The sequence below is a fragment of the Symsagittifera roscoffensis genome, chromosome 3 (assembly GCF_963678635.1).
Source record: "Symsagittifera roscoffensis chromosome 3, txSymRosc1.1, whole genome shotgun sequence".
In the NCBI taxonomy this organism is placed as follows: Eukaryota; Metazoa; Xenacoelomorpha; order Acoela; family Convolutidae; genus Symsagittifera; species Symsagittifera roscoffensis.
Window position 1 is genome coordinate 66267784 of NC_087064.1, and position 22596 is coordinate 66290379.

The 22596-nt window shown below is 37.1% G+C and overlaps 3 protein-coding genes across 4 annotated transcripts in view; all 3 read left to right on the forward strand.

Moving 5' to 3' along the window:
- LOC134841206 (frataxin, mitochondrial-like) overlaps window positions 1-16322 on the forward strand; it is a 291857-nt gene extending 275535 nt beyond the window's left edge. The window contains exons 2-4 of the mRNA XM_063857040.1: window positions 14389-14575; window positions 14786-14958; window positions 16036-16322. Of these exons, the coding sequence (XP_063713110.1) occupies window positions 14419-14575; window positions 14786-14958; window positions 16036-16230 (525 nt within the window). The 5' untranslated portion in view covers window positions 14389-14418 and the 3' untranslated portion in view covers window positions 16231-16322. The remainder of the gene's footprint in view (window positions 1-14388; window positions 14576-14785; window positions 14959-16035) is intronic.
- LOC134842155 (ubiquitin carboxyl-terminal hydrolase 8-like) lies at window positions 4076-12122 on the forward strand. The gene is made up of 7 exons (XM_063858367.1): window positions 4076-5570; window positions 5768-6050; window positions 6219-6469; window positions 7083-7204; window positions 9438-9649; window positions 9986-10476; window positions 11476-12122. The coding sequence occupies exons 1-7, from the start codon at window positions 4128-4130 to the stop codon at window positions 11680-11682; spliced, it is 3009 nt and encodes a 1002-aa protein (XP_063714437.1). The 5' UTR covers window positions 4076-4127; the 3' UTR covers window positions 11683-12122.
- A 2086-nt stretch (window positions 16323-18408) lies between the features above and the next one.
- Window positions 18409-22596, forward strand: part of LOC134841205 (protein tyrosine phosphatase domain-containing protein 1-like) — a 169479-nt gene continuing 165291 nt past the window's right edge. For both annotated transcript variants that reach the window (XM_063857039.1, XM_063857037.1), the window contains exons 1-3: window positions 18409-18688; window positions 19091-19241; window positions 19496-19644. In XM_063857039.1, coding sequence (XP_063713109.1) covers window positions 18515-18688; window positions 19091-19241; window positions 19496-19644 — 474 coding nt within the window. In that variant the 5' untranslated portion in view covers window positions 18409-18514. The remainder of the gene's footprint in view (window positions 18689-19090; window positions 19242-19495; window positions 19645-22596) is intronic.

Consider the following 22596-nt stretch of genomic DNA (forward strand, 5'->3'; position numbering starts at 1 on the left):
AGAGACCTGGGCAACCCAAAACGGTCTTGATTTTCATCCAGACAAAACTAAATTCATTTCAAACAATAGCTTTATTTTCAACCTTTATCTAAACGGGTCAGAAATATGCTCTGTTGATCATATCAAAGACTTGGGTATTTATATCTCGCCTACTTTTTCTTGGAATCACCATGTTTCTGCGAAACTTGGTAAAGCCACGAAGTGTTTTCATTATTTAAAGCGTAATGTTCCTCTCAACTCACCTGTTAAAACTAAGCTTCAAATGTACATTTCTTGTGTGAGGTCCAGTTTACTTTATAACTCTTGTATTTGGTACCCAAATTTATCAAAGCTACGTGATTTGGAAAAATTCCAGAAAAAGGCAGTAAAGTGGATAATTGGTTCCACTAATTATACTGACAGTCTTGTGATGTTAAACATACTGCCTATTTGCTATCAAATTTTTTTTACTGATTGTCTTCTCTTCTTCAAACTAATACATAACTGTTATGACTTCGATATTAATGACTATGTTCAATAACCTTCAATCTCAACAATCCATGCATTTTTTTCATCAAATGCCGTTGCAACACATGTCGTTCCTGAACATTAAAAATTTAACTCAAAGCTTGAATTACGCAAACTCAAAATTTCACTTTTATATGTAGTATCATTCACTAATAAAGTCTCTTCTTCTTCTTCTTCTTCTTCTTCTTCTTCTTCTTCTTCCAGCTTGATACATCAAAGTATCAAATCAAGAGAGAGTCTTTTTCCATATTGCCGCTACAAATTGAAATTCACTCGTAAAATTGTTATAAACTCAACTAAGTTAAAAAAAAACGGAGAAAAAAGCATTTCAAAGAGAACAAAAAATAAGATGACAACACAAAATCGTGCTGGCGTGAATTCCGTTCAATTTATTTTAGTTTAACAGATTGAAAGGTCATTTAGTTCGCACCTTATAATCCCTATTGAATCAATAACGTTCTTCTAGATGTCAACTTTTTGCGCATTTTTAAAATTTATTTTTTTCTCAAATTTACATCTTTCTCAAATTGAAAAATAATTGTTTTTTTTGCTTTATTTTTATTGAATGCCATCGGAACTTTCTGTGCTTCTTCCAAAGTAACTGGCTATCCTTGTTGTTCCGACCTTGTTTAAATGGTAAAGGAATTTTGAGGCCGGTGGTGTTTTGCTTTTTTTCCTATGCGGAACCAGGTACCAAAAATTATCATTGGATTGATAGAATTCGGCGTATAATAGAAATGTGCAGAAATTTTATCTGGGTTTTTGATGCAACAGCAATTGAAGGAATGTTCAAAAGGTATAACAGTAATTTTCGTGGAAAACCGTGCAAAATCTTAAGCAGAAAGTCACGAACGCAGTAACTTCTTCTCTATAGCAGCCATAAACGGTTGGAATTCACTACCAGAGTCTTTAATTTCCAGCTTTTATATCAACTTGTTCAAATCGAAGCTGAATAAACACTAAGAGAGAAATGTCTGATTCATCTTTTCTCGAATAACGATTTGGGCCACCACAGAGGCAGCTGATCGACAGAGGCTGAGAAGCCGGTATATCAGAAGATACCGTTGTTCCTGTACCTGTGAATAGGTCGAGTTGTTGCTGTTCTGTAAGTTTTTCGGGATTTCTCCTGATAGGACTTCTCCTCTATTTATATATTGTTCTAAACTCAACTAATTTGAAAAAAAAACTGAGAAAAAAGCATTTCAAAGAACAAAAAATAAGATGACAACACAAAATCGTGCTGGAGTGAGTTCCGTTCAATTTGTTTTTGTTTAACAGATTGAAAGGTCATTTAGTTCGCATCTTATAATCCCTATTGAATCAATAACGTTCCTCTAGATGTCAACATTTTGCGCATTTTTAAAATTTATTGTTTTCTCAAATTTACATCTTTCTCAAATTGAAAAATATTAATTTTTTTGCTTTATTTTTATTGAATGCCGTCGGAATTTTCTGTGCTTCTTCCAAGGTAACTGGCTATCCTTGTTGTTCCGACCTTGTTTAAATGGTAGAGGAATTTTGAGGTCGGTGGTGTTTTGCTTTTTTTCTATGCGGAACCAGGTACCAAAAATTATCATTGGATTGATAGAATTCGGCGTATAATAGAAGTGTGCTGAATTTTCATCTGTGTTTTCGATGCAACAGCAATTGAAGGAATGATCAAAAGGTATAACAGTAATTTTCGTGGAAAACCGTGCGAAATCTTAACCAGAAAGTCACGAACGCAGTAACTTCTTCTCTATAGCAGCCATAAACGGTTGGAACTCACTACCAGAGTCTGTAATTTCCAGCTTTCATATCAACTTGTTCAAATCGAAGCTGAACAAACACTAAGAGAGAAATGTCTGATTCATCTTTTCTCGAATAATGATTTGGGCCACCACAGAGGCAGCTGATCGACAGAGGCTGAGAAGCCGGTATATCAGAAGATACCGTTGTTCCTGTACCTGTGAATAGGTCGAGTTGTTGCTGTTCTGTAAGTTTTTCGGGATTTCTTCTGATAGGACTTCTTCTCTGTTTATATATGATCATTGAGCATTTAAGCTCCTTCAGCCGTGATCAGACCGTTATTCGAAAATTTTCAAAGTACAGTCCCGGTGTTGAGAAAAACTAGTTTGAAAACTTTTGAGTTTCAGTCAAGCTTAGAGCGAGTAAAGAGATCGAGGGAAAATCGTAGTCAATGACATTTAGCAATTTAGTCCAGGCAATTCAAAACCAATACCAAAACCAAGGCCTCAATACCAAAACCGAACTGAATCATCAATACGAATACCAAACCCAGTCAATACCTGAATACTTTGTTGCAATACCTCAAAAACTATGAAAAAACTTTCAAACACGAAAAATTTTGGATCGAAATGTCTTGCATAAATTCTCTATAATTTTCTTATTACATATGTACAATGAACGGATATATATTGTATATCTCAGTCGAATCCTCTTGAAAAATTATCTTGCAATATTTTTTTTGTGATTTTAGAGTGATCTGAGACGAATCAGAACACGAAGAACCTGGTTTTGATCAATACCAGGGACATGGTATTGATCAATACCAATACCTGATTTTGTCAATGCCAATACCAATTTTTCACGGTATTGAATTCCCTGATCTAGTCTATCAAAATTTGATTTTACGAAAAGGAAAACAATTCTTGGAATCTCCCTATTGCGCTTTTCTGGCAAAAAATTACTTTACCAAGGCAGTTAGCAATTTAGTATTGGTATTGATGATTCAGTTCGGTTTTGGTATTGGTATTGAATTCCCTGGACTAAATTGCTAAGAAAAATTGAAAATATTTCAACACTTCTAAAATTGATTTTTTGAAGACAATTGTAGTCGTTTATGCCTAATTCAATAAATTTTCACGCGAATATATAGTTTTTTCATCACACGGTGCACAAGAAAAGACACTAGTTTGAAAAAAAAGTTTCTGACAATGGGTCGTAATATACTGTGTTATGTCACAGCAACCGGCTGCTGTCCTTATTTTAACCACCATTGAAAATTGTATTCAGTGTGTTTAAGTTTTTTTTGTTTACCACCCAAAATCAGGTACCACAAATAATCATTGGACTGGGTTGATTGATATATCATATTACAGTCGTGATTCGAACCAGATTAAAAAATGTTGAAAAAAGTTTCTCAGTGTCGAGAAAAACCAGTTTAAAATTTTTGATTATTGGCTTTATTTCGACCGATTAAAGCGAGCGAGCAATCTTATTATGGCTTAAAGATAATAATAGCTTAATGTAAAACCCAAAAACAATGTTACTTGGGTAACTTCAGTTTACTTTGAGTATTTTAACGCTTTATTGAAATGCAAAACTTGATTGTTTTTGATTTTCTTTCATTTTTCAAGAAACTTTTCAAAAAAATTGGTTTTCAATTTGCTTATTTTACTATGACTGTCGAATACACCTAGTCTCCAGTTTTTTGTACATCATATATCTAATCCACCACGCCGAAAAAAACGACAAAAATTTGAAAAAACTTTGTGTTTTTTTAAGACTATTCAGTGCTTCTTGCACAGTAACCGGCTATCCTTGTTCTTGTTTTGTTTTCAGTTTGGCGATCTATTTTCAGATGATGTAAGGGCTTCAGCGTCTGTCTTTGATCTTCGATGGAGCCAAAAAAGCTTTATATCGCTCGCTCGTACGCTGAGCTGCGCGAACGCTATGCGAAAGAAATGGAATTCGAGAAGAAAAATACATTTGCGAACTACATACAAAGTGCTGCCCGAGCCTACGATGCTTTTCTGGATGCCAAGAAAAACGGGGACGAAGAAAGGTCTTACTGCTTGGCTATGCGATACTGCAACATATATTCGATGCTTAGGAAACAGTTCCCAGATAAACGCAGTGATTTAAAAATTGAAATGCCCCATCTAGAAAACGCATTAGTATCGGGAGAAGAACTAGCAAGCCAATTAAAGAAAAGATATGAAAAATTATCACAATCGAAAAATGATCCTGGTACCCAAAAATCAGGAGAAACTGACGCAACACAACGACCGGAAATTAACAACAACAGAAAAAGTTCAAAAGGAGACAAGAAACCGAGATCGCAGAGTAATTCAATTGTGGAATCTGAAAAGGAGACAATAAGTGTAAATGAGTTTTATCAACTTGTCAAGTCAAGAAACGATGATATTTTACTATTCGATCTGAGAGAGGAAACTGACTTTTCTACTTCCCGAATTAAAATAAACTACCAGATTAATATTCCTGAGTCTTATTTGAAAGAAAAAGAGGCTGTCACGTCTAAAGACATAGAGCTTTGTCTCGAAGAGTATAGTCTGAGCATTTGGAACAAACGGAACACGTTCCATTATCTAATAATGTGCGACTGGCTTGGTTTGGATCAGAATTTTATTTACGGCAATGTTTTTTCAGTGCTCAGAGATTGTCTGCTGAAATGGTCACCAGAACATCCAATAACTGTCAGTCCTGTAATTATCTCTGGCGGCTTTAGAGAAGTGCTTGATTTATTTCCTACTTTGACAAGCAATGCTAAAATTGATAAACCTCAGTATGAGAAAAACAAGTCAATTCTGTCCAAACTTGATATATCAAAGCTGAGCGTAAAAAATGAGCCTGAAAAACCAATGTTACCGAATCCTGAAATCATAAAAGTGCCTAACGGTGTGGTAAGTGGAAAACCAGTTGTTGACAGATCCAATAAACCAAAGCCGAAGACAATCGTCTCTGAGAAGATTCCGACTGAAAACTTCGAAATGAATGGCCTAGCGTCTTACCCTGACATTCTGAGCGAGTTATCAAAACAGGCGCCAAGTGTCATTAGTCCATTACCAGACGTAGCTGCTACCAACTTGAAGCATGTCGATTCAGTAATTGACCCTCTCTCTGTGAATTCGATTTCGGAAATAGAGAAACCTAAAAGTAAACCAGTACCAAAAGTAGACCGATCTCTCAAACCGCGCCTTATTGTGCCCCCAATTGAAAAAGATGATCCAACGGAAATGAAGAAGCTGATGCTAGAACTCGAGAGAGAAAGAAAAGCAAAAGTGCTCTTAGAAGCTGAAATTGGAAGGCTTAAAAATGAAGTAAGTAGATCGTCAATTATTGACGTAACAAAAATTGATTGAGTTATCAATATTGCGTTAGGGCAAATCTGATTTCCAATTGCAGCAAAATTCGAAGTTTTTATAAATTGTCTTTCAACATAGCTTAAGGCCTGAAAAAGTTTCGGCTCAGCATTCAACTTATGGCTTAGCTATTTAAGATGAAATCTTTTTTTTAGCATGCAAAAGAGGCAGCGAAATCTGAAAATGTAGCGCCTCAGGGGAAAGTTAATGATCTCGAGCTTTTGCGGGAGAAAAAGCCGATTGCTAATAAGCCGATAGTTCCGACGGTCAATGAAGTTGTTGATAGAGAAATGCAGAAAGAAGATGGAGCTGTAAACTTATCGCGCCAAGAGCAACAAACAAGATTGCCCAGTGAAGATGTTGATCCCACGGCAACTAAAGACGAAGCTGAGAGGAGTAGACGTACTATGGAAACACCGGAATCAAACAACAGTAGTAGTTGGTATTTTAATGTTTTGAAATGTATCGATTAAAATGAGTAAATTTGTCATTTTTTAATAGAAACACCTCTAATTGTTTGTGCTCAATAGAATATTTTTTGGAGCAATTTTTTGGTGATCCAATAAATGACACGAAAAGACCAATATTTGTTCTCGAATTTTTCAGGCATGGAAGGCTCTGAAGTCAAGTCGTACGTTCAGAATCTGCGCGATGATGGCTCTTCATCTCTGTCTAAAACCTCAGGCTTGTCATCTCTCAAAAGAACAAATTCTTCGCCGAGTTTTGCAAATAATCAAATATCGGGCAGAGATGGATCAGTTAATGCTGTGGCAGGTAAACCTTCTCCGATGAGAGACCGGAAGCCAACTGCCGCGATGGTTCTAGAAATTGACAGAGCTCATCTAAAGAATTTCCAGGTCATTATTGAGTCTCAGAACGAAAGTAAAATTTAACCAACTATGTTGTTATTGTTGATTATTACGCAAGAAAATGCGTGCTATATTACGAGGTGACTTTTTCCAATCTAAATAAGGGCTCAACAAGTTTGTGCCACATAGGCTGCTTAGCAGTTTAGCAATAGAAATTCATGGGCATGTGTGTTGTCCATTTTATTGGCGACTAGTGTATAAGAGCACGACGGCGGTATGGTTCAGTTGGCAGGATTTTATGCTCTAAATCCGAGCGCGGGGGTTCGAAACCCGTAGGCGGGAATTTTTCTGATTTACTTTCTCATTTAATTTTTTTCATGTGATGTTTTTTATCTTATTTGCTATTTGTTTGCAAACTGCAGCTTTCCCTTCGTGTAAAAATTGTATCAGCTAAGAAACGGTTGAACGAAATGCGAATTGGCTCAGTTTTTTAGACCCTTGTTAGATTTTATGCTTTGTTCTGATTTTTAAATTATTTCTCATGCTTGTAAAGTAACTGTCTTGAATGTGGGGAACGATAGAAACGTACTATGCTTAAATAGGCCTAGTAGCCTTTTATGGATTTTCTGCGAATCGCAGAAACCACAATTGATTTGTTTAGCCTGAGTATGGGAACGTGTCCAATGGTCGCTGTGGTCTTCGCAATCTGGGCAACACTTGCTACATGAATGCATGTCTGCAGTGTCTCAGCCATACATATGTGCTGCGGGAATACATTGTCAGGTATAAATTGAATTGGTCCTCGGAGCGTGCTTATGTAGTATTAAGATAATTAAGTGTAAAAAGACGAAGTGATTTTCACTTATATGCGTCTTGAAGATTTTTTAGTTTGTTTTTCACGAAAAAGTCTAAAAATGGTCTAATAACTACAGATGTGCATTCATCCATTTTTACACTCGTGCGCTGGTGAGCGTAGTGTATTAGTACGAGCTTTCTTTTCAAAGGCTTTTGTACAAGTCTTCTTTTTTCCCCATCCTAACTCGCAAATAAAAGTTCACTTTTGGTGGAACTTTTGCTATAATCATGATCTGTAGCAATGGAGTTTTCTTAGCATCTGTTCTCTACTTTATCTCTGGCAAGTGTTTGCTATTTCTAAGCGTCCGTGGCTGAGTAGTTAGTGCGTGAGACTTATGATGTTTACCTGGCAGATCGAATCCGAGACGTAGCCGAATTTTTGTTTAATTCGAGGTTTATTTGTACTTTTTCTTATTGCACTTTATAGAGCTGCTTTTTTGTGTAATGCGTCGCCTCTATGTAATGCATTTTTGAAGGCAATTTTTGAGTTCATTTTAAATTCGTTTGCTAAAAATTAAGTAAAACGCACTCTCACTTTGGAAAGCGGAAATGGTGTGAAAAAACGTGAACGACTTCTAGTTTCAAAAGTGGATTTTTACACTAGAGAACTTAGGTGAGCGTAAGTGTTATACTACGACTATTCTTTTTTTTTCTAACTTAAGTCGCAAATATTGGTGCCCTTGTAGGGCCACCTTTACGGCTTTTTGATAGCTTGTGCTTTGACATTTGAATAGTCGTTAACACAGTTGCTGCATTTATAATTCATTAAATGAACCGAAAAAAAGCTATTTGCTACAAATATAAAAACAATAAATACTCGATTTCAGAAGTTTTCTAACTCAATATATCTCGCAAATTTGTGAAATGCATAATTTCTGCATAATATGGCTTTATGCTTTCCAATGAATTACATGCAAAATTAGTGTGCATGCCTTCAGTTTAATATATTCCAAGCTATTACTTGCAAAAATAAGTCTATTTGTATTTGGTATTCACTAATTCGAGGTTTATCATATATATTTTTTTATTTCTCTTTATAAAGCTGCTTTTTTTTCTCGTGTTCTCGGCTCTGTATTTTTTAGATTTACCAACGGAAAAAAATTATCCATTGATCCAGATTGCTTATTTGGGTTAATATTATTAAGAAGTGTCAATCATTCGTATATTGTTTTAATAATTTCAAAGAGTTTTATCTTTTTTTTTCTGGTCAAAAGTTGAAAAAGGTTAAAAATTTTTCAATCATTTTTTTGGTTTCCTTTTCTTTACACCAGTAAATTTCAATGAGCGTTTGTGTAATAGTACGTCTATTCTTTTTTTCTAACCTAAGTCGCAAATATTGGTGCCACTTATCGTGGCACCTCTACGGCTTTTTGAAAGCTATTTGTTTCAGAACAACATAACAATAATAAAAATTCAATTTCAGAAATTTCCATCTCGAGGTATCTCGGAATTTTTTCAAATGGCATAATTTTTACATAATGTGGCTTTATGCTTTCCAATTTATTACATGCAAAGTTAGCGTGGATGCCTTCAGTTTGTTTAATTTCAAATTGTTACATGCAAAAGTGTGTCCATTTTTATTTGGTAACACTTTTGCTGAATCGCATTGGCGATTTATTAGCATATGTAGCTGCTATGTTTGTGACTAGTGTTTGTCGATTTCTGTTCGTGGCCGAGAGGGAAGGGCGTGAGACTCCAAGAGGTTGCAGGTTCAAAGCTAATACGTAGCAAAGTTTAGCTACTTCCAGGCTGATTTCTATTTTTTCTTGTTTCACTATAAAGCTGCTTTTTGGCGTGTTCTCGCTAGTGTTTGCGAAGTACCTCTGTGTACACTTTTCCAACTTTTGTTGGCTGTGTTTATAATTCAATCAAGTTTGCCCGGTAGTTGAGCCAGCAGCATATTTTGTGCCACGTCTATGCTCCTGGGCTTATGGGATTATTTATATGGAAATGTTTTCTAAAAATCAGTAAAAATGTTCAATCCACTTCCAAGGTTTTCAAAAATTACATATTTGGAGTGCAGTTTGGCAAAGTATTACTCAAAGTCTCATTTGATTATGACATCATTTCTACCCAGCACAACGCGCTGTGTTTTGTCGAAACTAAAAGAAGATTTGATATTGGAATCCGAATCACGACTCAATTGTTTTTTTTCCAACAGGGGAAAATTCTTCGACTACTTGAACCCGAATAGCAAGGAAGGCATGGGCGGCTATATAGTGTACGAGTTCACCCTTTTGTTGAGAGCCCTGTGGAATTCACAGTACAGAGTGGTGAGCCCGGTTGATCTGAAGGCGGCAATGGGCAAGTATAGGAAGCAGTTCAAAGGCACGGATCAACAGGACGCACAGGAACTTCTCATCGCTTTACTAGGTGAAAATTTTTATTAGGATTTAAGGTTATTTTTGTAATGTTATGAGACAATGCTTTTATTTTTTTTCGGAAAGGACTATAAAAATACAAAAAGTATCATAAAGGACTAAGTGTTAAATGTGAAAAATCGTTCGGGAAAATAACTAAATGCATCTAGTTTGCTTAGGTGAACACCTGCCATCATCAACTTTGTCTGTGATGCTAAAAAAATTTCGTTGCGCTTGTTTGGCCATACTAACTGGGATTTTTTGATTTTTTTGCTCTAAGTTTCATAGATAATAATTGTAGACTGATAATTAATACATGTATTCTCAGAATGCAAATGTGACAATTTAGATGGGCTGCACGAGGAAGTGAACATGGCAGGCGAGAAGCGAGTTCGCTCCATTACAGACAGCGAAATGGCCAACAAGTCAGACTCGGAACTGGCAAAAATCTACTGGGATAACTACTCTCTGAACAACCGGTCTATCATAGTCGACATTTTCCAAGGCCAATACAGAAGTGTTGTCCAATGCACAGCTTGTTCTAAAAAGTCAACTACTTTCGACGCTTTCATGTACCTGTCGTTGCCTATTCCGAGAACAGGATCTAAGGCGACGCTCTTTGATTGTTTTGAGCTGTACTGCCAACCGGAATACATCGAATGGAGCTGTCCTAATTGTAAAGTGTTGAGAAAAGCGACGAAGAAGTTAGACGTATGGCGGTGGCCTAAATATTTGATTATTCACTTGAAGAGGTTTGAGTTTCTGAATGGATACAATCGCGTGAAGATTCAGTCTAAAGTTGAATTTCCGATGACGTTGACCTCAGATCCATCTTGGAAGGTAAGCTTGTTGTGTCACCTTTTGAAGTAATGTGCAGTGAGTATCGAAGGTAATATTGAGGCTACGGGTTTATAAAAAGTAAACACGGTTTTCCGCTTCAACAAACGACCAATACTATTTCTCGCATTGTGTGTTTATTTTATTATTTTAGTTTTCAACTAAATATGCTGACAGACAGTATTCAAGGCTTTTCAAACATTTTTTTAAGAGTCGATGAACGTAGTTCAGATTTTTAAATAAGTCGCGATGATTTTTTTTCCAGGAAAAGTCTTAAAATTTGTTTAGACTCAAATTCACTTTTTCGATGTTTACACTAGCGTTAGCTTAGTGTGTTATTAAGAACCTTCTTTTTTTCTAACCTTACTCGCAAATAAAAAGGTTCATTAAGTGTTCAATCATAAATTGTTTTAGAAACTCTAAGAGGTTTAAGGACATCTTTTCTTTTTGGAAATTCGGAAGTAGAAAGCTTTTCAAAAAACAAGTTTTTCCCGTTTACTTGCGTTCATTGACTCTTTTCCAACTGTCTGTTGGCTATACTTTTTTCCCTCAATTACTGATTAGTTGAGCAGCAATGCTCTGCAAGGCGAAAAGAAATCAAGCAGGGAGAGATTGTAGCTTTGAATCATCCTATTCTAACCCATTTTTTAAGTTTTCAAACTGTAAAAGAACGAAGTGTTTTTCACTTTTTGGGGTGTCTTTTTTCGTTTTTTTTTTCATGAAAAGTCAGGCTCGAATTTACTGAGGTTCACTGAATTCGAAAGCTGAGATTTTTTCACAAAAGCAAGTCAGTATTTTGTTACTGTATACCTGCGTGCATTGACTCTTTTCCAACTGTCTGTTGTTTATGTTTTTTTAAGTTCAGTGCATTTAAAAGGGTTTTAACGTGAAATATTTTTTCTTGGAAAGTTGAAAAATGTTAAATTTTTAAATCATATATATATATATTTTTTTGATAATTCATTGACATTTTTTCAACCATCTGTTGGCTATGTTTTCCAGAGTAAACTGGCGTCGGACAACTTCAGCTTGTATGGAGTAGTGCAGCACTCTGGGACCATAGACAGAGGACACTACACTGCCAATGTGTACATTGAGAGACAAAACCGACAGTGGTTCAAGTTCGATGACTCAACAGTCTCTTCAATCTCGCAGAGTGCGGTGGTGTCTGAGAATGCATACATATTATTCTACACCTCTTTATCGTAAGAGCGAAATCAACCTGTCCTCGACTTGCTCAAAGGAGATGTGTCCAATATAGAACCTCTACATGTCATCTACGATCAGCTGTTTTTGCCTTGTTCTCTCTCGCCTCTGGAAATGATGAAAAAATAGACGTTTACCTGACGAAATCTGAGACTCGTCAATATAAAATCTTAACTATTGATTATTTTCTGGGCCATTGGATGAAAATTATACCCTCATACGGAACTATGGTAGAAAACAGTTGAGCTGCATTTTTCTTTCGAAACTATCAGATACGTACAGTAAACGAACGTAACAATAAAGAGGAGAGTTATATTTTCAGTGTTACGGCACCTGTCTCTGCGATAATACAAGTAGTGTTAGAATTTAAAACTTTAGTTGTACAATCAGTAATTTATTTTTCCTAAATAAGTATATATTGCTACTGTTTTCATTGTTGAATTTTCTATTATCAGAAAAAAATTAAAATTTCTATATGAAAGTATTTTGGAGCTTGACTAATGAAGCATCAATCAACGAAATGAAGACTCGTAGGTCGAGTTTTTGTAAATTTTTTGTTCCGACCACTGAAAGTGGAAAGGAACGTTGTCTTTGGTTGTGCTTTTTGTTACTTTTTTTTACCACAAGTAATCATCGGATTTTGTCGAATGATATATCATATTTAAGTCCCTGCAGTTATGACTCCAGCAAAATATATAAAAAATTTCAAAAAGTTGTCTCAGTGCGAAAAAAATTACTTGAATATTTGGATCGAGGGTTCGTGCACAAATTCGTGTCTAAATACCAACAAACGTTTCTAAATACCAAGCAACTTGAATTTTTGGATCCATGTTTGATGCATAAGTTCGTATCTGAATATACCAAAAAAAGTGTCTAAATACCAAAAGACTCGAATTTTTGGATTGAGGGTTCGTGCACAAATTCGTATCTAAATACCAAAAAACGTTTAAATATCAACAGACTTGAAATTTTGTATCGAGGGTTGTGCGCAAATTCTAGAAAGACAGAAATCTCCTAGTCTAAGTATAGTCTTTTTCGATGATAAAGTTACTAGGGCATAACGTCGCTAATTGATGTCCTGTGGTTCAAAGCCACTGAAATCGCCGCTTTTTGCATCAGGATATAAAAATTCCAGATGTAAGGAAAGCCTAATTAATTAATTCAGGACGTATTAAAGGTTTTAAAAGCTTTCCCTTATTTAAGTTTTCGTATTGGAGACCAGGGGTGCATCTAGGATTTTCTCGAGGGACCGGGGGGTTTGGATTTTCAAAAAAATTTCAAATTTTATCGACCTTTTTTATTTTTTTTAGGTCGAAAAAATTGAATTATCGAGCTCTCACAAATCACTGTAAAGACCTTTTTTTCCAAATTTTCTGCGCCGCAAGCGAAACTTTGATTTTTCGAAATTCTGAAAAAACAGGCCAAAAAAGGCGGTTTAGGCACTTTTTGGAAAAACTTGACAAAAAAATCACGTTTTTTCGGCGCGCGCTTCCCCCTCAGTTTTTGTTTATATTGGCGCCAAAAGCGCCTTTAGAAAAAACTTAAGGTCCTTCTGCGAAAAATGGATATCTTAAAATAGTAAAAAAGGGACCGCCACCCTCCCCCCTTAAATCCGCCACCCTCCCCCCTTGAATCCGCCACCCTCCCCCTTAAATCCGCCACCCTCCCCCCTTAAATCCGCTGCCGTTGTAGATGGATTTAAATGATCTGTCACACCTAACCGTCTTCAATTTAGTTTATAACGTTAGTTTAGCAGTAGAATTTTGGAACGGGTAACCGGAAGTGGCGATGGGGGGGTGGTGCGGGTTCCATTTTTGTAGTTATTTACTCCTATGACCATTTCCCGCCCTCGATTACCGGTGTCTGCACTACTAATACTAAAGTTAAATGTGGCATCAATTAAAATCCTTTTCAGTCATATTTCAGAAAAATAACGAAATTCCAAAACTCTTCCCTCCGGTAGACGCGAAATAATTGCTAGGCATATTTTCGATATTAGGGCTCGATTGACTTTTAATCACTCTTTGATGTTAAATTACAGTTTCTCACGGCCTCGATTGATAGTTAATTAAGGCTTTCTCTGACTCAAAAATGCTGAAAAGGAAGAATAAAAAACAATAAGCAGAGGTCAACTTTAATCGCGAACTGGAGAATCTTTTTGCTTTAAAAGGAAATAGGGTTCAGCGTGTCGCCCATTTTGCCTCTTTTGCGAGAAAAATGAAGCGCATTGCTTTGTTCTTTATTTTTTATATTTAACGGTTCATTGTTCCATCCCTGTAAGAAAGTTATTCCTTATTGAAGTACCGAGTGTTAAAGAGCTGGCTTGGATATGTAATTTTTGGTGGTTTTGAAATGCGAATCGCTGGCATCATCAATTAAGATACTGATTCAATGCAAGGAAAGAATCGAACGCACCACTGTTCACCTCTTTAGAGAGAAACACTGTCGTTTCATAAAGACTTGCATGCAATTGTTGGCTTACTTTGTGATCTGGGTTATGTTACCCCTCCCTCGAGCATCACGATCTTCGAGGGATCATTGTGGGCCCCGAACCACCGACCTTACGACTGAGACCTTAGCCACTTAGTCATGGCTCACAGCATCAGAATTCAATGGGCATCTAACCCTGTAGTTTCGACTGAGACCTTAGGCGCTTAGGCATCTCAATGCAATACAATCTAACCCTGTTCTAGTTTGATGGTCGGTTTCAGAACACATGTGCTACATTGCTTTGAAAGAATGATCCTTCGAACTCTAGCCTCGCTAAAAGCAGGCAAACAGCTTTGCACCTATTGCAAATTCAGAGCCTCGTCTATCCGCTCTTTTTCTGAGAATGGAACCAAATCAACGGTGCTGCCACAACATCTTATCACAGACTTCGAGTTTCAGATTTCAGGTACTTTATCTAAGAGCACTGAAATTTAGCTATTAAACTATTTAAATTCAGATCAATTCAAATGGCAAAACGTTTTTATTGAGTTTTTGATAAGTATTTTTGTCAATTCTCTCGTTTTTTCCACGAATATATATTTTTGCAAACTGGAAATGGGATTTGGAGGCATCTGGTATTTTAAGTTTCCCTGATTTTAGAATTCATTTATTTCAGAAGCGGATTTCAAAGATTTATCGGAGCTTTACTTGAACTCTTTGGCAGATCATTTGGACGGATTAGCCTCAAAGGGAGTGATCGAGAGGGATGACTTCGACGTGGAACATAGTGGAGATGTTCTGACTGTGAACACTGGTATTCGAAATATGAAATATGTCATCAATAGACAGGTTGGAAAATTTTTTCCCCATCATACTTCCTCTTTACAGTTACTTTTCTCCATGATGCAAAAACCCTTGCGGAAGTCTTACATTTGACTATTTTGTACTCTCCGTCCCCAGATTTGAATGTTTACTATTTTCATAATAGTTTTATGTATGTTAATACGGCTAAATGTGTAAGTTGACCATGTCGACTATGAAGAACAAATGTGTTCACAATAATTAGTTTTTTTGCAATGCAAAACTTCATTACATTATGAAAATGCCAAAATAGTTTTTCAAAACTGAATTACAAAAGAGAGAGGAAGTTATTTTGTTACTAGAGCGAGGGTAATAACGGAACAGCCAAGATTTAGCTGAAGCTGGTAGAGTAAATTAACCAAAATTTTGTTCAAAACAGACAGGTTGGATTTACTTTTTGCTCATGGTTATTACAAGCCTGTTAGGATGTTGCATGATTGCTTTGAAAGGTTTTTTTTTAAAGCGTATCGTATATATTTGTTCGTTCTCTTTTGTCAGTTTGTCTTCTTCTTAGCATGTTCGAACTTAGTTTCTAGCAACATCCGCTCTAAATTGTTCTGGCTATGGTTGAGATTTTTAATAAAATTGTTCAAGTTATATTTCAATCATTGGGGGAGTATATATAATATAAAAAAATATAGGGCATTTTAGGCTCAGTGGTCTACCTAAGATTCGGCTGCGTAGTTGCTGCCCGGTAAATTTTTCTGAATGCTAGTTTAAAGCTGGCAATCTTGTTTTGCGACAGGTTTTCATTTTGATTTAATTCAGTTTGCCATAAAAATTATTTTAGGTTTTTCGCCTTTTCGATTAGCTGCCATGCTATGTTTGTGTTGCATCTCCAATTTTGCTAAAATCCACTTCGCCACTTTTAGCATAATTTCCAAACCCTCCTCAAGACCCCTATACCCCCCCCCCCCCCCCACAACTCAGCATTGCAGAAAACTGGAAAATATGCAAAAAGACCATTTTTTTAAATTCCGCAATGTGGTCCGTGGTTTTAACATTCTGTGGTGCCTGTACAGCACTTCCCATTTTCATTGTATATTCATTTTGGAATTGTTTTAGACTCCCAACCGTCAAATGTGGCTCTCATCTCCTCTCTCAGGCCCCTTCAGATACGACTACATGGACAGAAGTTGGATCTACAGACGAACAAAAGAGAAGATGGTCACTCTACTAGACAGAGAATTCAAACAACTCTACTCGGAAGACTGTCAATTTGCACCATTTGAAAGTACTTTTTTCAAAAAGGAAAACTAAATAAGTTAACTTTCACATAGAAAAATTATCGTGTTATAACATTGATTCTTGAAAGTTGTTTGTATATTGTATATAATTGAGATACAAGCTTTTGAGTTTTTGAACAGTAATCAACTCAGTCTCAAAAGTTATACCATTTCTCAGAAATTGATCGTTTTTTTTGGTAGATCTGCTCGGTTGTCGTGTTTTATCAATGCGTCGTACAAAAGAGCTTAATATTCTTCAAGTTGAACAAAAACCATCAGATATTAGCATTCGCCAAAAAACCACTTAGATAATGATTCAGTTACAGGTTAGACATGTCAACTTGGTGCTGAACGTTTTTAGCTTAGTCCATAGTCTTTATCAAGAAAAATAGTACATAAAGAGTGTACCAGTAACTTTTATTTATTGTTGATTTGTTTTGGTGTTACACTTTGAGACTTCTAAAAATGAGAGACAATTTGAGTGTTGCTTTTACTTTCGTTAACAAATCTAGACTCGGTTGACCTGATTCTAGATATTATTCCATCTTAACGGTATCAGGTACATGCCTTCTTCGATCAAAAATTCCGCAAAATTTACACTTGCGGGCTTAATGTAATAATACGACTTTCGTTTTTTCTGTCATGAGTCACAAATATTGGTGCCACTTTTGGGGAACCTTCACACTTTTTTGATAGCATGTGATTTGACATTCTATTAGAAATAAATTAACACAGTTAATGCATTTCTCATTGTTCAAATGAAACAAAAGAGCTATTTCTTTAAATAGCAGTACAAAATATCAGTAGAAACTTGAATTTTTTGAAATATAATTTAACCATAATTTGGCTTTATGATTTCCAATTTGTTACTTAGAAAGTCAGCGTGGATGCCTTGAGTTTGTTATATTTCAAATTTTTACATGCAAAATTGTGTCTGTTTGTGTTTGGCGCCACTTATGCTGCATTGCTTTGGAATTTGATTAGCATATAGAGCTGCTTTATTTGTGGCTAGTGTTAGTAAATTGTCAGAGGCTCGTGACTCAGATGAGAGGACAGTGGATTTTTAGTCTCCTGGCGTAGAATCGAACCTACCACAGTAAAAAGTTTGTTTTTAAACGCTTATTTTAACCTTCTATTCATTTTCCACCGTTTTTTTGTCGTTTTGTCGCTAGTGTTTGCGAAGCACAGCTTCGACTCGATGTCAATTATTTGATTCTGGTTGTTTATTTTTGTCGGCTTAGTTCCTGTTGCACAGACTCTTTTTTGCAGGTTTAGTTTTCTTCTTATTTCCTGAATGAGAAAATTTTTGCAGGTTTGGTTTTCTAATTATTTTTTTTGAAGTGTTTTAGGTCTGATTTATTAGGTATGCGATTAGCAATCGTTATCAATTCTGTTCATAGACTTAATCTTGTAAACAAATCGTCCAACAAAATCACTGAATCATTTTCTCAAAGCTGCATTTTCGTCTACCAACAGACGTATTTTGAGCATTTATATATATATTTTTTTACTTGCTTCGAAAGTTGCTTCGGTTCAAACTTAATCGGCTTAGTGGCATCATATTGCACCATTAGATGAGCAAAACAAGTTTTAGTTTTTTAGGGTTAGTTCACGTTTTGAAAGAATTTTTTTGCTCAACGGATGTCTGCTCAAAAATTTTCGGCTTTAATACCGCTTTGTGTCTATGCAAATGTATCTTTCAACTGTCTTATTCGTCATTTTTTCTAATCAAATTTATTCAAAACAAAGATGTGACAATTTCGATAGATTTAACTTTTTTCAATTCATATCAACAACTTTTTAGAAGTAGTGGGTTTAGGGGTTTTAACAGTAGCAGGTTTGGTGGGGGGGGGGGCCCTCTCAGGGATTCGACCTCCTGCCGACCTAAAGGGGCCCCCTTTGTACTATTTTGAGATATATTTTTTTGGTGAGGTACCCTAACATTTTTCTAAAGGCGCCTTTGGCGCCAATATATTCTAATTTTTGAGGGTGGGGGGAGCGCGCTCCGAAAAAACGCGATTTTTTGGTCAAAATTTTCCAAAAAGTGCCGAAAAAGGCCTGTTTTTCAAAAAATCGCCTGCAGCGCAGAAAAAAATTGGGGTGTTTATAGTGATTTGGGAGAGCTCAGAAAATCAATTTGGTCGACCTAAAAATATATTATATGCTCAGTTTACGAAAAAAACTAATTGGTTTGCTGTTTTTCTTCAGATCTAGCATGTATTATAGATGTTCTGTACATTGAATGTATGAAGTAGTTTAATTCGTTTCTCTCAAACTGGATACCCAAGTTATGTAATTTTATCATCGGCTGATTTGTGATGCCGTCTACTTACTTGACCGCTAATGGAAAGCGTGAGCTGGAGGTGAAGCCGGCCTACTCGTGGCTGGGGGACAAAATGAGACAGGCTGTCAGTCATGACGTCATCTGCACTGTCGGCTGTGGGGGAGTGGAGTGCAAGTTTTGTGTACCGGAGGGCAAGTTCGATAAACAGGTTTGTAAATATAGTTTTCGCAATTAATGTTTTGTTTGCAAATATTGTTCTGTCGATCGCAAAATGTTTCCCCAATCTTCTTGCTCATTTTGACGAAGTAAACAAATTTTTCACCCATCTAAACGCATATAACTCGGGTGACAAAAAATCTGAAACTAAGAAGCACCGTTTTTGGACCAAAATAAATTACCTTATCATTTGGCAAACGTTATGAAATAATCCATAAAATTGATAATTTTAAGTCGATTTAAATTGATTGTCCTGGATAAATAGGGAATAACTTAAATCGATTCAAAGTTGTTGTAAATCGATCTCTATAGAGATAGAGGATTAGCTACATTTTCTTATAAGAATCATTCTAGTCCATGTTTTTAACTAGATCCTCTTCGTATTCGTGTTTAGGATTTCGTGATTGAAGGCTTGTTTTCCAACTGGGTGGAGCCACACTTCGTGGCCATCTCGAGGCCATCCACTCGAGCCATGGAGAAGTTCCACATCGTGGACCAGTTTCTGCAGCTGGGAGTGAAATCAATTGTCAACTTAACTACTCCAGGTGCGTTTTCGGAGGATTCCTGCTTAACCTATGCAACTCGTCGTTAATCTGCTTGACTGCAGTTCTTCTAATAATTTACATCAAAACCGTTTTTAACTTGTCTTCAATCGTAATTCAAAACCTATAAAAAACAGAGTGTTTACTTGTTAGTTATGTTTGTTGATTAAAATGTCGCTCGTTAATTGTTGAATGTTTTTCTTTCTCTCGAGAATTGAAAAAAAATAAATAAGACCATGAGCGTGCGTTTGATCCAGGAGAGCACAGCAACTGCGGGTTTGAGCTGGAGTCCAGTGGATTTTCCTACATACCAGAGGACTTCATGAGAAGGGGAGTCTTCTTCTATAACTTTCCCTGGCCAGATTTCGGAACCGCGAACAACCACGAACTTCTAGACGCCGTACAGGTGAGCTGATTGTGATGACATGAGATTCATCGAGGTTAAAACTCTTAGTTGAAACGTAGAGAGAGATTAAACATTCGATTTGACCTGATCTATCAAAATTAAGGTCTGATTTAATTATGATCTGATTCTAGATTTATTGGTGTGTCTATTAGCACTTCGAGTTTGACCAACTGTCGAAATGTTTCAAATAAAATAGTTTACCGTGATATTAATAATTCATACCCATAAATTCAATGCTTATATGTCGAATGCTTGAGAGTTTTTGAGTAACATCCATAATGAGAAGGTGTGAACTAATTGAAATTTTTATCCATAATGGAAAAATTACACTTGCGATCAGCGTAGTGTGTTCTACGGACTTTTTTTTCCTAACCTAACTTGCCAAAAAAGTTTTCATTGAAAGTGGAAAGTGTTCATTTATTTGGTGGCACATTTGTTGTAATCACGATCTAGCATTAGAAATTTCATAGCATCTGTTCTCTGCTTTATTTGTGGCTAGTGTTTGTGATGTATGATGTATTAATATAGCGTGGCTTAGTGGTTAGTGTGTGAGGCTCATAATCTCTAAGTCGGAGTAGGTCGGAAGATCGAATCCGAGACAGCCAAATTTTTACTAATTCGAGGCTTATTTTCACTTTTTCTGATTGCACTTTATGCAGCTTCTTTTTGTCGCGCTCGCGCTAATGTTTTCAAAGCGAATCTTGGCCTCTATGTTTGATTTTGTTTTTCATTGATAACAACTCTAACTACCGAAAATTTTTTCGGCCAATCATCGATCTCAATATCATTGCACCAATCAACAGCATTGGTGCTGAGACCAGGTCAATTTAATTTAATAACAAGTCATTGGATCTTTCGAAACCTGCGAAGGCACTAGCTTGGCTTCTTCTTCTTCTTCTTGCTTCAGGAGGCCCTGGTCAGTGCTCCGCACTGATATGGGCACGTCCCATCCTTCTGAGGTATGTGAACAGGTATCCGGGGTTGTTGAATAGGCTTTCCATGTCGTCATCTCGTCCGGTCAGTTCGTGTCGTATGTGGGCGCCTCGTTGGCAGCTGAGTATATAGTTTACGGTGTCTGGCTCTCCACAGTCCAGGCAGCCGGGGTCTTCGATGGCCCAAATCTGGCCAGGTCAGCTCTGGATAGTGAGGAGTGGCCCGTTCGTAGTTGGTTCCACGTGACCTCTTCCCATCTGTTGAGGTACTTCTTCGGGCGGTTTTTCATGGTAGTTGCCCAGTTTTGGAGGTACCTCTTGTCCTTTAGTCTTCGCTCTTTCTTGATGACGGCTTTGGCCGTGTTGAGTGTCAGTGGGCGTATATCCTGGGCGAGGTGAGTTGCCTCTCCGGCTGCTACGTCTGCGCACTCGTTCCCTTCGAGTCCGCAGTGTGCGGGGACCCAGACGAAAGTGCAACGCCCAATCTTCTCAACCGCCTTCCATATGGTGATGCCGCAGTTGGTGTCCTGACCCTCTGGGCCTGTCGCTAGTTCGCTGAGCGAGGAGAGGGAATCAGTCATGATTCTGACGCTGGTGCCGTGTTCCTGGCCGAGGGTACTCACATACTCCAGGGCTATTTTGATGGCCTCCATCTCTGCTTCCTAGGAGGACGCCACAGCACTAGCTTGGCTGACCGCTTTCCTAGGAAAGTCATTCTCAGACAAAAAAATTGACTAGCTTGCTGACGGATTGAATCTCGCAGAGCTTCAAGGGATGAACTTCTTCACCAGTCAGTGTCAAAGGCAAGCAATTTGAAGAAAGACTCAGCAGAATGATTCTCAGTGACTTCTACAACACAGTAGAAGCTACAGACCCAGAGAACGCGTGGTTCTTGCTTAACGAGCCAAAATCACATTGATTAATCAGAATCTGGAAGGTCAAGAAGAGTCTGGCATAGATTAATTTTTTGGAAGAAAGCTTCTCCATACTGGAAGCTTTTAAAACCAAAATTATGCTACTGTGGATAAAAAGATGATACAAACGAAATTCACACGACGAAATTCATACAAGCGAGTATTATTAAAACCGACATAACTCTAACTGATATGCAAACTTTCTGCGATCAGAGCTTGTTGGGACCTCGAAGGTCAATGTCAAAGATCAATTCGCAAACCATTCGAAATCATTCTTCAGAAGACCAGATAATAGTTGTAAAGCATTCAGCGCTAGTTAGTCTCTTATGTCCAAACTGCGGGATAATATCATAGTCCTCCAAGGCGAAAAAAACGTAACTCCTGTGTTAACATACTATAATTGGTCGTGATGAATTACCCAAAAACATCAACATCACATGAAATAGTTGAAGTAATCAGAGAGTAAACATCATTCTGATGGGGAAGTAGTAGAAAACTGATAACGGCACTTTAGTAGGTATATTCCCTGCTTTAACTGTCAACGGCGTGGAAATGGTCCTCATAGATGGTACCAAGTTGAAAATGCAAGTAGGTAGAGTGCTGGAAAAACATGTTTCGTCTAACATTTAAGAGAAGCTTGAAAAACTTGCTATAAATGAAGTTATGAAGCCTGCGATGATAACAAACTCTTCTTTTTAGGAACAGTGTTTTGGATTGGTCGATTTTACGCAAACTGCTCTTAGCAGCTGTGCAATCCAGCGAGGATTTCGGACATATAGTCGTGATGTGTTGCCAACCCTGTACGCAACACATAGGCAGTTAGAGACTTTGCCGATAATCAGCGAGTACAACGCCCAAGTGAAACAAACCCAGGCTCATTTTTCATTCTGCCACGGCTGGAGGCAGTGAAAGTGAAGTTACAACACATCGTCAGACAGAGTTTTGTTTTTCGGTGATCCTAAAGATCGAATAGTTGTAAAGACTGGAAGTTCAAGGGTACCTTTTAATTACAAAGAATTTCAACCGCTTTTGTGGTTTGGTATGTTTGTACGCTCCACGAAAATTCACTTCGCAGATGATCCCACTCACTTTGAGTTAGGACTTAG

Excerpts from the sequence above, each read along its gene's own strand:
- LOC134842155 (XM_063858367.1), top strand. The coding sequence starts at position 4,128 with ATGGAGCCAAAAAAGCTTTATATCGCTCGCTCGTACGCTGAGCTGCGC. Across the intron at positions 6,051-6,218 it reads GGAATCAAACAACAGTAGTA|GCATGGAAGGCTCTGAAGTC; the intron begins GTTGGTATTTTA and ends CGAATTTTTCAG. Across the intron at positions 9,650-9,985 it reads ACTTCTCATCGCTTTACTAG|ATGGGCTGCACGAGGAAGTG; the intron begins GTGAAAATTTTT and ends GTGACAATTTAG.